This window comes from Mastomys coucha, unplaced genomic scaffold (assembly GCF_008632895.1).
Source record: "Mastomys coucha isolate ucsf_1 unplaced genomic scaffold, UCSF_Mcou_1 pScaffold21, whole genome shotgun sequence".
NCBI lineage: Eukaryota > Metazoa > Chordata > Mammalia > Rodentia > Muridae > Mastomys > Mastomys coucha.
This window is the reverse complement of record NW_022196904.1, coordinates 137,942,894-137,954,537: the sequence shown is the minus strand read 5'-3', so window position 1 is coordinate 137,954,537 and position 11,644 is coordinate 137,942,894. Positions and strand designations below refer to the sequence as shown.

The 11,644-nt window shown below is 53.4% G+C and overlaps 1 protein-coding gene across 1 annotated transcript in view; it reads left to right on the top strand.

The window, feature by feature from the left end:
- Positions 1–6,120: 6,120 nt before the first annotated feature.
- The window catches only part of Slc22a12 (solute carrier family 22 member 12), a 7,121-nt gene continuing 1,597 nt past the window's right edge, over positions 6,121–11,644 (top strand). The window contains exons 1-7 of the mRNA XM_031389470.1: positions 6,121–6,558; positions 7,981–8,084; positions 8,415–8,569; positions 8,647–8,815; positions 10,324–10,447; positions 10,591–10,706; positions 11,282–11,496. Coding sequence (XP_031245330.1) covers positions 6,157–6,558; positions 7,981–8,084; positions 8,415–8,569; positions 8,647–8,815; positions 10,324–10,447; positions 10,591–10,706; positions 11,282–11,496 — 1,285 coding nt within the window. The 5' untranslated portion in view covers positions 6,121–6,156. The remainder of the gene's footprint in view (positions 6,559–7,980; positions 8,085–8,414; positions 8,570–8,646; positions 8,816–10,323; positions 10,448–10,590; positions 10,707–11,281; positions 11,497–11,644) is intronic.

Genomic DNA, 11,644 nt, shown 5'->3' with positions numbered 1-11,644 from the left:
AGATTCTTGATTCACAAAATGCAAGAAGAAAGACCCAGTCTGTACTCGGGTTAGTGTCCTGCCAGCTGAATCCCAACACTCTGGTTTCTGGTGAGATGAACTCACCAACCAAAATCTACTTCTGCATCCCCTCCGATAGCCAGTCTCGGCCTGCTGCATCCCCTCCGATAGCCAGTCTCGGCCTGCTGCATCCCCTCCGATAGCCAGTCTTGGCCTGCTGCATCCCCTCTGATAGCCAGTCTCAGCCTGGTACCTTCTTAAAACCGTCCCTCAAAACAGATACTCCTAGCTCCCCAACCCTCCCAACGAACCCATGTGTGTATCCTGCAGTAAAAGGAGGGGATCCTCCAGGACAGGCTGAGAACCAAGAGAGAGCCACAGATAACACAGCGAATGGAGCACTCCCTCCCAGCCTTGTCCAAACCCACCAGCTGGGTCACAGTGTGGACAGGCAGGACCCTTGTCAGAACACAAGCTGGTGTGAAGTTCAACCTGTTTGAGTGGCCCTTGTCTTGACAGCCTCGTTCCGACAGCTGGTTAACATCTTGCGTTGAATTTTAACATGAGATATCTTTTTGACATGGCAAGGAGAGCAAAGTCCCTTTGGAGCAGAGAGGCCAGACTTGCGGGAGCCGCTGGGCACATGAAAGGAAGAGCGTGGAGCCAGCCACTCAGAGCTCTCCTTGACCTACTTAGGGCAGATTTGTTCAGTGAGCCACAGGCGCCCTCCACTATGGCAGGGAGCCAGGGAGTGGGGCAGAAAGGGCTGAAAGGGGCACTCCCATGGGGGGGGGGGTGCAGTTAAAGCCACAAGTACACTCACCCCAGCTACCTATCCAGCTGATGCCAGGCTATCCGAGTCTGGCCACCTGGCCACTTTCCCCCGACACACAACCACCAGGTGGGCAGTAAGATACACAGGGAGCAGGCTAGTGCCTGGACCCAGGGAAAATGCTCTGTAATGCTGCAAAATGCTACTAGGATCTGGTCTAGGGGCTGAACAGGCCAAGTTCAGGGTGGTTTGTGGAAGGAGAGGTGGACCTTCCCAGCCACCAAGGACACTGTAGGGACTTGCCTGGAACTCCTGGAGGAGGTGGGAGATCAGGAGACATGGACCCCCAGGAAGGCGGCAGATGCTGGGACAGATTTGCCCGTATGTAGCTCCATGGTTCCCCATCCCACTCCCTCCACAAGCCTTCCTTCAGGCCAACTGGTGTCTGAGGGCTCAGACAGGAGGGCAGGATTCTGCCACAGGCCGCAGATGACCTGGTCTCACTGCTCTCAGCCTCAGGATCCACCTCTATAAATATGTGTACAGGAATGCTCTCTGCTTGGGAACAATGTCAGAATGATTAAATAGGTCAAGCATAAGAAAAAGAACTCCGAACAGTGGCCAGTACATAGCAAAGAGTCAGTGGCCATCAGCTGCCACCATCATCATCACCATCACCATCACCATCACCACCATCATCCTCATCCCACCATCACCATCACCACTAACATCATCATTCTTATCCCTACCACCACGATCCCCACCACCACTATCACAATCCTCTCTCTCACTTATTAATTTTGGGGTAATCCTGAGGTCATGCCCAGAACAAGCCCAGTAGCTATTAAGAGTGGAGCAGTGGTGTTTTATGGAAGGGTAATGGCCCGGATTTCTAGAACATCCCAGAAGAGCCATCTAGAGAAAGCAATACCGAGGAGTGTCATGCTTCAGAAGGTCTTGAGGAACTGTCTAAGGCCTCATTTCGCCTCATCTAGACACAGAACATCTGGAGGAGGGGAAAACGAGAGACCAGGCTTTCTCCCCTAGATACTCTGGCTTTTTCAAAGGCAAGCTGGCCTTTAGTTCCTCCTGGGGCACTGTTAGAAAAATAGTGGCTGGGACCTGACCCTTAGGGGACTGGAAGCCTGTGACCTGACTCGGGGCACCTACCTGGGCCACACATCTACAGGCACAGGCACAGCGCAGCAGAGGCAGCAGGGAATCTGTTTGGGAGGACGTGGCTGACTCTAGTAAGAGGGACGAAAAGGAACAGAGATCGGGAGTGTGTGCATGTGCAAGAAGGAGTCAGTGCCCAGGGGTCAAGTCTAGGCTGCAGAGGGAGGGAGAAAGACGGCCAAGAACTATGACCTCCTCTCTGAAGTACTGAACAGCCACAAAGAGCTCTGCTCAGGGCTGGGTTGCTGACCCGCTAGTAGAGTGCTTGCCTAGCTTGAGTGACACCCTGGGTTCTCTTCCCAGTGCAGCATAAAACCAGGTGTGGTAGTGTGTGCTCATCATCCAGAGCTAGGAAGGTGGAAGTAGGAGCCTTGGGCGTCTAGAGTCATCCTCAATTACACAGTGATTTCCAAAGCTATGGGTTACAAGAGACCCTGTCTCAAAGCACACACAAAACGGTCCACTCAATGTGACAAGTAGCAGGCTGGGAGGTCCCTTCTCAGAGACCATTTCAGGAGTACCATTCCGTGGTAGAATGGAGTGAGCTGGACAAAGAGGCTCCTATCCTGCAGTGAGAAGAACTCCTTAGCTTCTCAGGAATCGGAGACACGGCCCAGGAGCTCTGACAGCGGCCTGCTCAGCTACCTGCGGTTGTTGCCTCCTCCAGCAGCCTCCTGGATTTACTAGTCTTGCCCTGGTTCCAAGCTTTGCTGAGTCACCCACAGTCAGCTCTCCCAGACTGGCCTGCCCTTTCTCTTGCCTGGCTAGAGGCCAGAGGCAGCTGCCACCACCACAGGATAGTAGGGACCAGGAGGATGCACCCACCAAAAAACCCTGCTGAGTGATCAGGCCAGCAGGAAGTCAAGATGCCCACCATGTACCCCAGGTCCATGGAAAGAGTGACAAAGAGGAGCCACAGCTGGTGTGTAGCTCATGTGTAGCTCCCATACCACAGCCTAATGCTGCCCAAGGCAGCAGGAACATGAAGGTCTTCTGCAACTTCCCCATCTCTTCTGGCCTACCCTGGTCTAACCTCCTCATTTATGCTCTCAGACCTGTCTTTCCCTGAAAGCCTTTCCCTACCCTGCATTCACATCCTCATTAGAACCAGACTAACAACAGCTGCCTCTGCTTCCTTCTGACCTGAACTCCAAACCCTCTTCTCCCTCCTCTCTGTCTCCTGGCATCCTTAGACCACTCTGTCCTCTTCAACAGACTCAACTCCAAGGACCCAGGACAAAAAGGACGCCCTTCCAGTTGCTGCTGAGTATGCAAACTTCCAGGCTTGTTTGGGTCATGGAGCCAAACCCTCTAAGTGCCAATCCAAAAGGTAGCCAGGCTGCAGAGGCCACTGGGCTTACAAAATCTTATCACGGGCCTTGAGAGGACATCAGCTGCATCCTCCAAGACACACATCTCTCCATTCCCCACTGCCTGTCTTGCTTCTTATGTCACCGCCTTCCTTGTCTTGCCAATACCACAGGACCGAGGGCAATTCCTCAGGGCCCCAGGATCCTGCACCCACTTCTGCAGCTGGGCCATGCCCTCCTAAAGTCAAGGCCTGTCCCTCCGGGGCTCAAGGACTTGGCTCCAACCAATGTCCCCACTCCTACTAGTCACCACAGTCCCAGGTTCTAACCAGGGACCCCCATTGGCACAGGAGCTAGCTATACTGTCTGCCTTCTCTAAACCAAAGGCTAATGGCCTCCTAGCCCTGGAGGATAACAGCTTACTGTCCACAGGTCCTCTTTTTGCTTCCCAGTGTAGGGCTGGAACCATGTCTCCACCTCACTCATGACTGGCTAGGGGTGGCCTTGACTAGCTCCCACCACTGAACTGAGGACAGAATTACTGTATGTCACCTTCAGCTCAGGTTACAGGGGCCAAATCAGGTTGGTTTACCACCCTCTCTTGCCCTCCATTGAAATGGAAATTTCTGGTTTCTTTGGGGTTTCAGTTATGTCATGTGATGTTTTGCTGAAGCAGACATGTGAGAGGATACGTGATGTTTAGAAAGAATATAAATATGACCCCACAGACAGTGGGGGAGACTCTTGTATTGGTTTGCCTTGCACCACGTTGCTGATCTTTGCTTGTCGTGACTTTTTAGAGGGTAACTTGCCAGAGACCTTCTCATGTTATTCCATGAGTGTCTGTGGACTTGTGCCAAGTCGACGACGACAACGACGACGATGATGATTTGTGTTTGGTGCTTGTTGAAAGGACTCAACTCTCACTACTGATTTGTGTTTGGTGTTTTGATAGTGGACTGGACTGCTGATATTCTGACAACAATGACTGGGATCTCCCCAAAGAACTATTTCTAAATAGATTCACAAGCCCCATTTCCTATTAACATTCTTTTCTTCTACCTCTGGTAGGTGGGCTAGAAGGGAGGTTGAAGTATTAAAGAATGCTAATTAAAGTAGGTTTTGAAAAATCCAAGCCTACACCCCATGACTGACATACGAGGCCAGTGCCTTCCAATGACAACTGCTGGGTACACACAGGATGGGGCTGCATTCCCAGACTCCCCTTGGAGGACAGCCATCCACCCATCGGTAGCAACCACCTGGGACTTTACACAATTAAGAAAGAAGCTTCTGGATTGGAGAAATGGCTCAGAAGTTGAGCATGTCCTGCTGCCCTTCCACAAGACTGGTATTCAGTACCCACATCCTACAGCTCACAACTGCCTGTAACTCCAGGGGATCAGATGCCCCTCTCTGGCCTCTGTGGGCACCTATACTCACATGCACAAGCCACACACACACACACAAACACACACACACACACACCAAATATTTTTATTTTAAAAGAACGTCTGTGTCAAGGATGGTATGGACACCCCATCACATCATCTACCACCTGATAACAATTTTTCCTCTTCCACTCTCAAAACTACCTTGAACCCAAACCAGTCTGTACGTCTGGTGCCCACAGACTTCTCCACCTCTCTGCACCAGCCCTCACCACCATTTCTGTTCACACTGTCACCCCCATGGCTTCCTGGGGGACACTTTCCCTTTTGTCAGTTTTTTTCTCCTCCCAGGAGCCAGAGAATCTTTCAAATGGAAGTCAGACAGCTGGAGAGATGCCTCCTGGATAAGCATTTGCTGTCCTTCTAGAGGACCAGGGCCCTGGTGTTTAAGATGGGATTTATTATGAGGTTTTGCAGTGTGACAGTAGGTGAAAGGGACAGAACAGAGGGAGACAGATCAGGGAGGAGACAGAGCAGAGCAGAGGCAAAGAGGGAAGTCCTCAGAATTTGTCGGTTTACAGACATGTGACACTAGCTGCTGAGTTGCCAGCCTGTGAACTGTGACTCCATTCCAGACGGAGGGCCATGTAATTACAGGCCAAAGAAATGTAAGGTCCTAAGACAAGGGGACCTGGGGAAGAGACAGGGGTCTCAATACTTTAGGATATTTGTCTTGAAGAGTACAGGGGCATATGCTAACGTCAAAAAGGCTTAATGAGGCTCAGTACAGGGAATCAATAAGGGAGAGCAGGGGCAGCGTCAGCTTCAAGAGGCCAATGAGGCCCAGACACTGGGTGACATGGGACACACAATCCTCAAGCATAGCATACCACCATTCAAGCTAGGATCATGCCAGCTCTGAGATTGGGAGGACCCCCCAGGCTCACCCTCTCCTGGGTTAGCTCACAGGCAGGCAGGAGCACTGAGGGATGGCAGCCCCAACACATTTAGTGGCAGAGCCAGTGCCCAGATCTTGCCACACCCTAACAGAGACTAAGGCCATGAAGCCAAGTGGGGGAGAAATTGCCATTTTCATCTGCAGCGGTGTTGGCCTGGTTAAACTTTGAAGAAATGATTACTAAACCCACTTCTATTAAATGGCTCCTAGTCACACTTTAATTCTAGCCAGAGTGACTTCTCTCTCCACCCACCTTGCTCTCCAAATTTGGTTTTTCCTGAGAGCCAGAGTCTGCTGTGTCTCTGAGAGGTCCCCATGGCCTCCAGAGGGTTACCTCATTACCACAGAGGGTTCCCGGTCTCAGGGTAACAGCCAGCAAGCAGATACACAAGAGCCCTGGCTGGCTGACACAGCCACATGGCTGTGTGACGTGCATATGAAGAGGCTGGTGTGAGCAGGGCCTTGGGAGAAGCAGGCTCATCACATGGACCCCGTAGTCCCGGGCCAGCCTCTGTGAAGTGGAAGCTTCGTGGTACCCAGGAGAAATCCATGGCGTTTCCTGAACTCCTGGACCAAGTGGGGGGCCTGGGCAGGTTCCAGCTCTTCCAGACGATAGCTCTGGTGACCCCCATTTTGTGGGTCACCACCCAGAACATGCTGGAGAACTTCTCAGCCGCAGTTCCCCGCCACCGCTGTTGGGTGCCTCTCCTGGACAACGGCACCTCCCAGGCGAGTATCCCTGGGGACTTTGGACCCGATGTTCTTCTGGCCGTCTCCATCCCACCTGGTCCTGATCGGCAACCCCACCAGTGTCTCCGCTTCCGACAACCTCAATGGCAGCTCCTAGCATCCAACGCCACGGCCACCAACTGGAGTGACGCAGACACCGAGCCATGTGAGGATGGCTGGGTTTACGACCACAGTACCTTCCGGTCCACAGTTGTGACCACGGTAACAGCGCTTGGGAGGCCAAAGTCACAGTCACAGTTGGCTGGACTTAAACGTCCCAGTCTCAAAAAGGACGCACTTTCCCAAGCCTCCTCAGTTGGGGGCAACCGTGCAGGCTTGCAGGGGGCTAAGCAGCAGGGGCATCTGCAAAGTCATAGTTAGTGGTCCATGCCTGTGACCCCAGCACTAAAGAGACAGGAGGATTACTGTGAGTCTGAGGCCAGCCTGGGCCACACGGTGAGGTATGTCGGCACAGACTAGCCTGGGGTGCCATTCTTGTTTCTGCATCACCGGTGGTTTCACCCATAGTGGAACCTGGGCCATGACTCCAGGCCACCCAGACACCGGGACCAGACACAGGGACCTGTTGTCTGTCTCTGGGCTGAGCACAGAGAACCTGAACAAACACTGGCCTCTTATAAGCGATGTTGGCAGACTGGAGAGATAAGTCCGCAACTGCCTGTTGTTTAAACGTGAAGACCTGAGGTCAACACTCTAGCACTTGGGGAAAAGCTAGGCTCAGCGGTGGTGCTAGTGTAATGCCAGCCCTGGAGAGGCAGGAACAAGGGGGTCCCTGGGGCTCACTAGCTGGCTAGTCAGCCTAGCCAGTGAGCCCTAGGGTCACTGAGGGACTTTCTCAAAAAAACAATATAGACAGTTCCAGAGACCTTCACAAGCACTACACCATGCAAAGGTACTCGTGCTCTCTCTCTCTTTCTCTCTCTTTCTCTCTCTTTCTCTCTCTCTCTCTCTCTCTCTCTCTCTCTCTGTCTCTCTCTCTCTGTCTCTCTGTCTCTGTCTCTGTCTCTCTCTGTCTCTCTCTCTCTCTGTCTCTCTCTCTCTCTGTCTCTCTCTCTCTCTCTCTCTCTGTCTCTCTCTCTCTCTCTCTCTCACACACACACACACACACACACACACACACGAACACGAGGAGCCAGGTGGTGGTAGTGTATCTTTAATCCCAGCTCTCAGAAGGCAGAAGCAGGAGGATCTCTGAGTTTGAGGCCAGCCTGGTCTACAGAGTGATTTCTAAGACAGACAGGCAGGGCTACACAGAGAAACCCAGTCTTGAGATGAAAAACCAAAAGAGAGATGGGGGAGGGGAAGCCAGATAACCCAAGCCAGTGGAGAGGGACAGCTGCCCCAGCAAGCAGGAAGGACACTCAGTGAGGAGCAAGAGGAAGCAAGCCTCCAGGGAAGGGGAGACTTCTCAGCTAAGGGCCAAGGCTCTAGAGGAGGCAGATGAAGCTGGAGGCTCTCCATCTTTGACCCAGTACAGGGGTGACAGGATACTCCTAAGAAACCAAGCTACTAAGCCTCGTGGCCCCACACGGCCCAGCCCATGGCCAGCTCCATTCTAGCTCATTTGCCCCCTCTGCTCAGACTGCCCCTCCTGATCGCAGCTCTGCCCCTCTTTCCCTCCAGTGGGACCTGGTATGTGATTCCCAGGCCCTGAGACCCATGGCCCAGTCCATCTTTCTGGCTGGAATCCTGGTAGGAGCTGCAATGTGTGGCCATGCCTCAGATAGGTGAGTGTGGCCCCTGGGCCTACTGAGTGGACTCCAACCCCACATCCTTTTTAAGTCAGAAGTTCACCTACTTTCTCCAGGGTTGTGGGGGCCATTGCTTCTCTCTGAATATTCATTCCTAAAATCCTCTCTGCCACACACACAACATCTTACCTGTTGCTTGGTGCCTCTGCTAAGGGGGATCTCACTTGCTAACCCTCCTCATGTTCACGACCCTTCCCATGGGTCATGTGACTTTCTGTCTTCCTCATCACGTGGGGCAGGGACAGAAGGGCCCTTGGTGGCCCAGGTCTGTGTTGCTGACCAATGGCCTCCCTATGTATATCACAGGTTTGGGCGCAGAAGGGTGCTGACCTGGAGCTATCTTCTGGTGTCCGTGTCCGGCATAACAGCTGCCTTCATGCCCACCTTCCCCCTCTACTGCCTGTTCCGTTTCCTGGTGGCCTCTGCAGTGGCAGGTGTCATGATGAACACAGCCACTCTCTGTATGTCCCCTGATTGGTGCTGGGTTGGGACGGCTGTATACAGGACCTAGGATTGACCCCTTTCTTGCTCCTTGCAGTGATGGAGTGGACATCAGCCCAGGGTAGCCCTTTGATGATGACCTTGAACGCTGTGGGCTTCAGCTTTGGGCAGGTCCTGACAGGTTCTGTGGCCTACGGTGTGCGCAACTGGAGGATGTTACAGCTGGCTGTCTCTGCCCCCTTCTTCCTCTTCTTTGTTTACTCATGGTGGGTGCTGCAGCCCCCCTCCTTGAAAGAGGTTCTGCCCACTCTCGGGGATCAAGATGGGAAACTTCCTCTTCCTGCAGACAAAGGGTTTAGGAGTTCTAGGGACCAAGGCCCTCGAGATGTTCACCACGGCTGCCCAAAGTCCAGGTGTCCCCTGTTGCAATTCACCCACAACAAGCCAGGTGCCATCTTTCCGTGGCCCAGCAGCTAACTGGGGTCCCAGTCCATGTTCCTTCCCCCAGGAGGGGTCTAGCTTCAGCCCCTTTGACATGCTGCAGATCCCAAGTCTCTGCTTCACCTTGTCTCACCCCACCCCTGCCCAACCCTCCCTATCCCCCCTCAGCTTGACTTCTATCTCCAGCCTCAGGTCTCCAACTCTCTGCCTGACTTCTACCCCTGACTCCTTTCACCTGCTTCCCAGGATGCCTTTCACTCCTCCACAGCTTCCCAAGTCCAACAGGCCACTGAGAATAGCCACCCTACCTGTACTCTCATTCCTTTTCCCCCTCTGCCATCTTTCAAAATCAAGGATGCTCAGGGTCCTAGAAGTATAAACAGATGGCTCCTCCCAGTTGCTGCTCAAAGGGGACAGCATGTCCTTCAGGAGGAGAGGAACTTTTGTAAACATAGACCTGGATATAGTGTGTGGTGGTCACTACCAAAGGCCCATAGGACTGAGCAGTTTAGTGCAGCAAGTGAGTGTGTGTGTGTGTGTGTGTGTGTGAGAGAGAGAGAGAGAGAGAGAGAGACAGAGAGAGACAGAGAGACGGAGAGAGACAGAGACAGACAGGCAGGCAGACAAAGGAAAAACAAAGACAGAGACAGAGAGATGTTTGATTCTGAGATAGGGAGAAGCAAGTTGGTATGGAGCAGCTGTATCCTAACACAGAACCAGCTGAGTTGGGGCCAGGGGAACAGCCAGGCACAATGGGGTCCAAGGATCAGTGGCTGCCAGAGGTGCAGACAGAAGGAGCTTGGTGATATTACAGACACTGGTCCTAGCCTGAGAGCAGGCAGGGCTGGTGAAGCTGTTTGTAGCAGGAAGACAATATGACTATGGGGCAGGGCAGGAGGGAACAAATATGGCATGGAAAGACGCCATGATGGTGAAACATCCTGGCAGCCATTGTGGTCCTTACTACACCCAGGCCTGGCTCATGGGTGAGGCTGAGGAGGGGCCATAGGACAAGAAAGTGGAATAGAGTTCCTCCGTATCTGGCAGCCTGCTCAGGGACTAGAGAATATTGGGCTTCCCTAAACTCAGAGAGGAAGGAGGCAAGAGGACCTCCTGCTGGTACAGGTAGTAACACAGGTGTCCTGGCCACACATGCCACTGTGGTCCCATTGTCCTTAATGGCCTCCACTGATTTCAGCAGCCTGAGACTGGAGCTTCCAATCCCCCCTGAAACCACCCTCTTAAGCAAAAGACACAGAAGTACAAGGAGGGTGACCCAGGTCAAGCAATGGGGGCTGCAATCAGCAACCCCTCCCATATCCCTCCATTTTAGGTGGCTGCCAGAATCGGCACGCTGGCTCATCACAGTGGGCAAGCTGGACCAGGGCCTTCAGGAACTACAAAGGGTAGCTTCTGTCAACAGGAGGAAGGCAGAGGGAGACATGTTGACCATTGAGGTAAGCCAAGGCTAGGCCTTCCCTCAACCCTGTTCCCTTAGATACTCTTCCTGGCTTTGTACAGGAGCTCCCTCGGAGGTCAAGTAAAGGCCGCTAGGGGTGGACCTGTGGGTACCTGGTGCTAACAGCCTCTACTCCCACAGGTCTTGCAGTCAGCCATGCAGGAGCAACCAAGCGGGGACCAAGCTGGTGCCAGTCTGGGCACTCTACTCCGCACACCTGGGCTGCGCCTCCGAACCTTCATCTCCATGCTGTGCTGGTAGATGCCCTTCTACCTAAGGCTAGCAATCGCAGGGAAGTCTGAAGCCAAGCCAGCGCCCAGCAGCCAAGGATGGGGCCTCTGGCTAGGGATGTCTCTAGGATGACCTTTAGCTCAGGTCCTTGTTATATGGTTAGGTTCCAGGAAGAGACAAGCCAGGCCGGGTGGGCTGGTGAACAAGGATTGCAGGCCCAAGTGCCTAGAAGGGATTGAATGAGATTCAGAACAACAATGCTGGAAAAGCTGGAGAGGTGAGTCAGACAGACACAAAGCAACCCAACAGACTGGCCGCTCCATCTTGTTTAGGGGTACTAGGCATACGCAGGCTATTGCCCAAGCTTGGAGCTTAGGCCACCCAAAAAAGATCAAATCCATGAAGACTCAGTAGACGCTAGAACCAATGGGATAGCATCCCAAATGGAGTGTCTGAGCAGAGAAAGGGAGAGAGGAATACCCAATCTCCCATAGGCTGGCGCTCAGAGGCCACCAGCCTCTCTCTCTCAGTGACTAAGGGCAGCCTCAGGGCAGACAGAAAAGCAGCTAGTCCAGGCTAATCCATCCACCCTCACTCCTAGGTTTGCCTTTGGCTTCACCTTCTACGGCCTGGCCCTTGACCTGCAAGCCCTAGGAAGCAATACCTTCCTGCTCCAGGCACTCATTGGGATTGTGGACCTCCCGGTGAAGTCAGGCAGCCTGCTGCTGCTCAGTCGCTTGGGCCGGCGCCTCTGCCAGGCCAGCTCCCTGGTGCTGCCGGGACTCTGCATCCTGGCCAACATACTGGTGCCCCATGGTGAGCTGTAACCTGGCTGTGGGTGAACAGGAGGCAAAAATGTGGTGTGCCTGCTGAGGCTCTCTTACCCTGCCTGGGGGTGGGGTGGGGGTGGAACCAGAATAGAGAGTGAGGGAAATGACAGAGAGAGGGTACTGGGGGGGGGGGG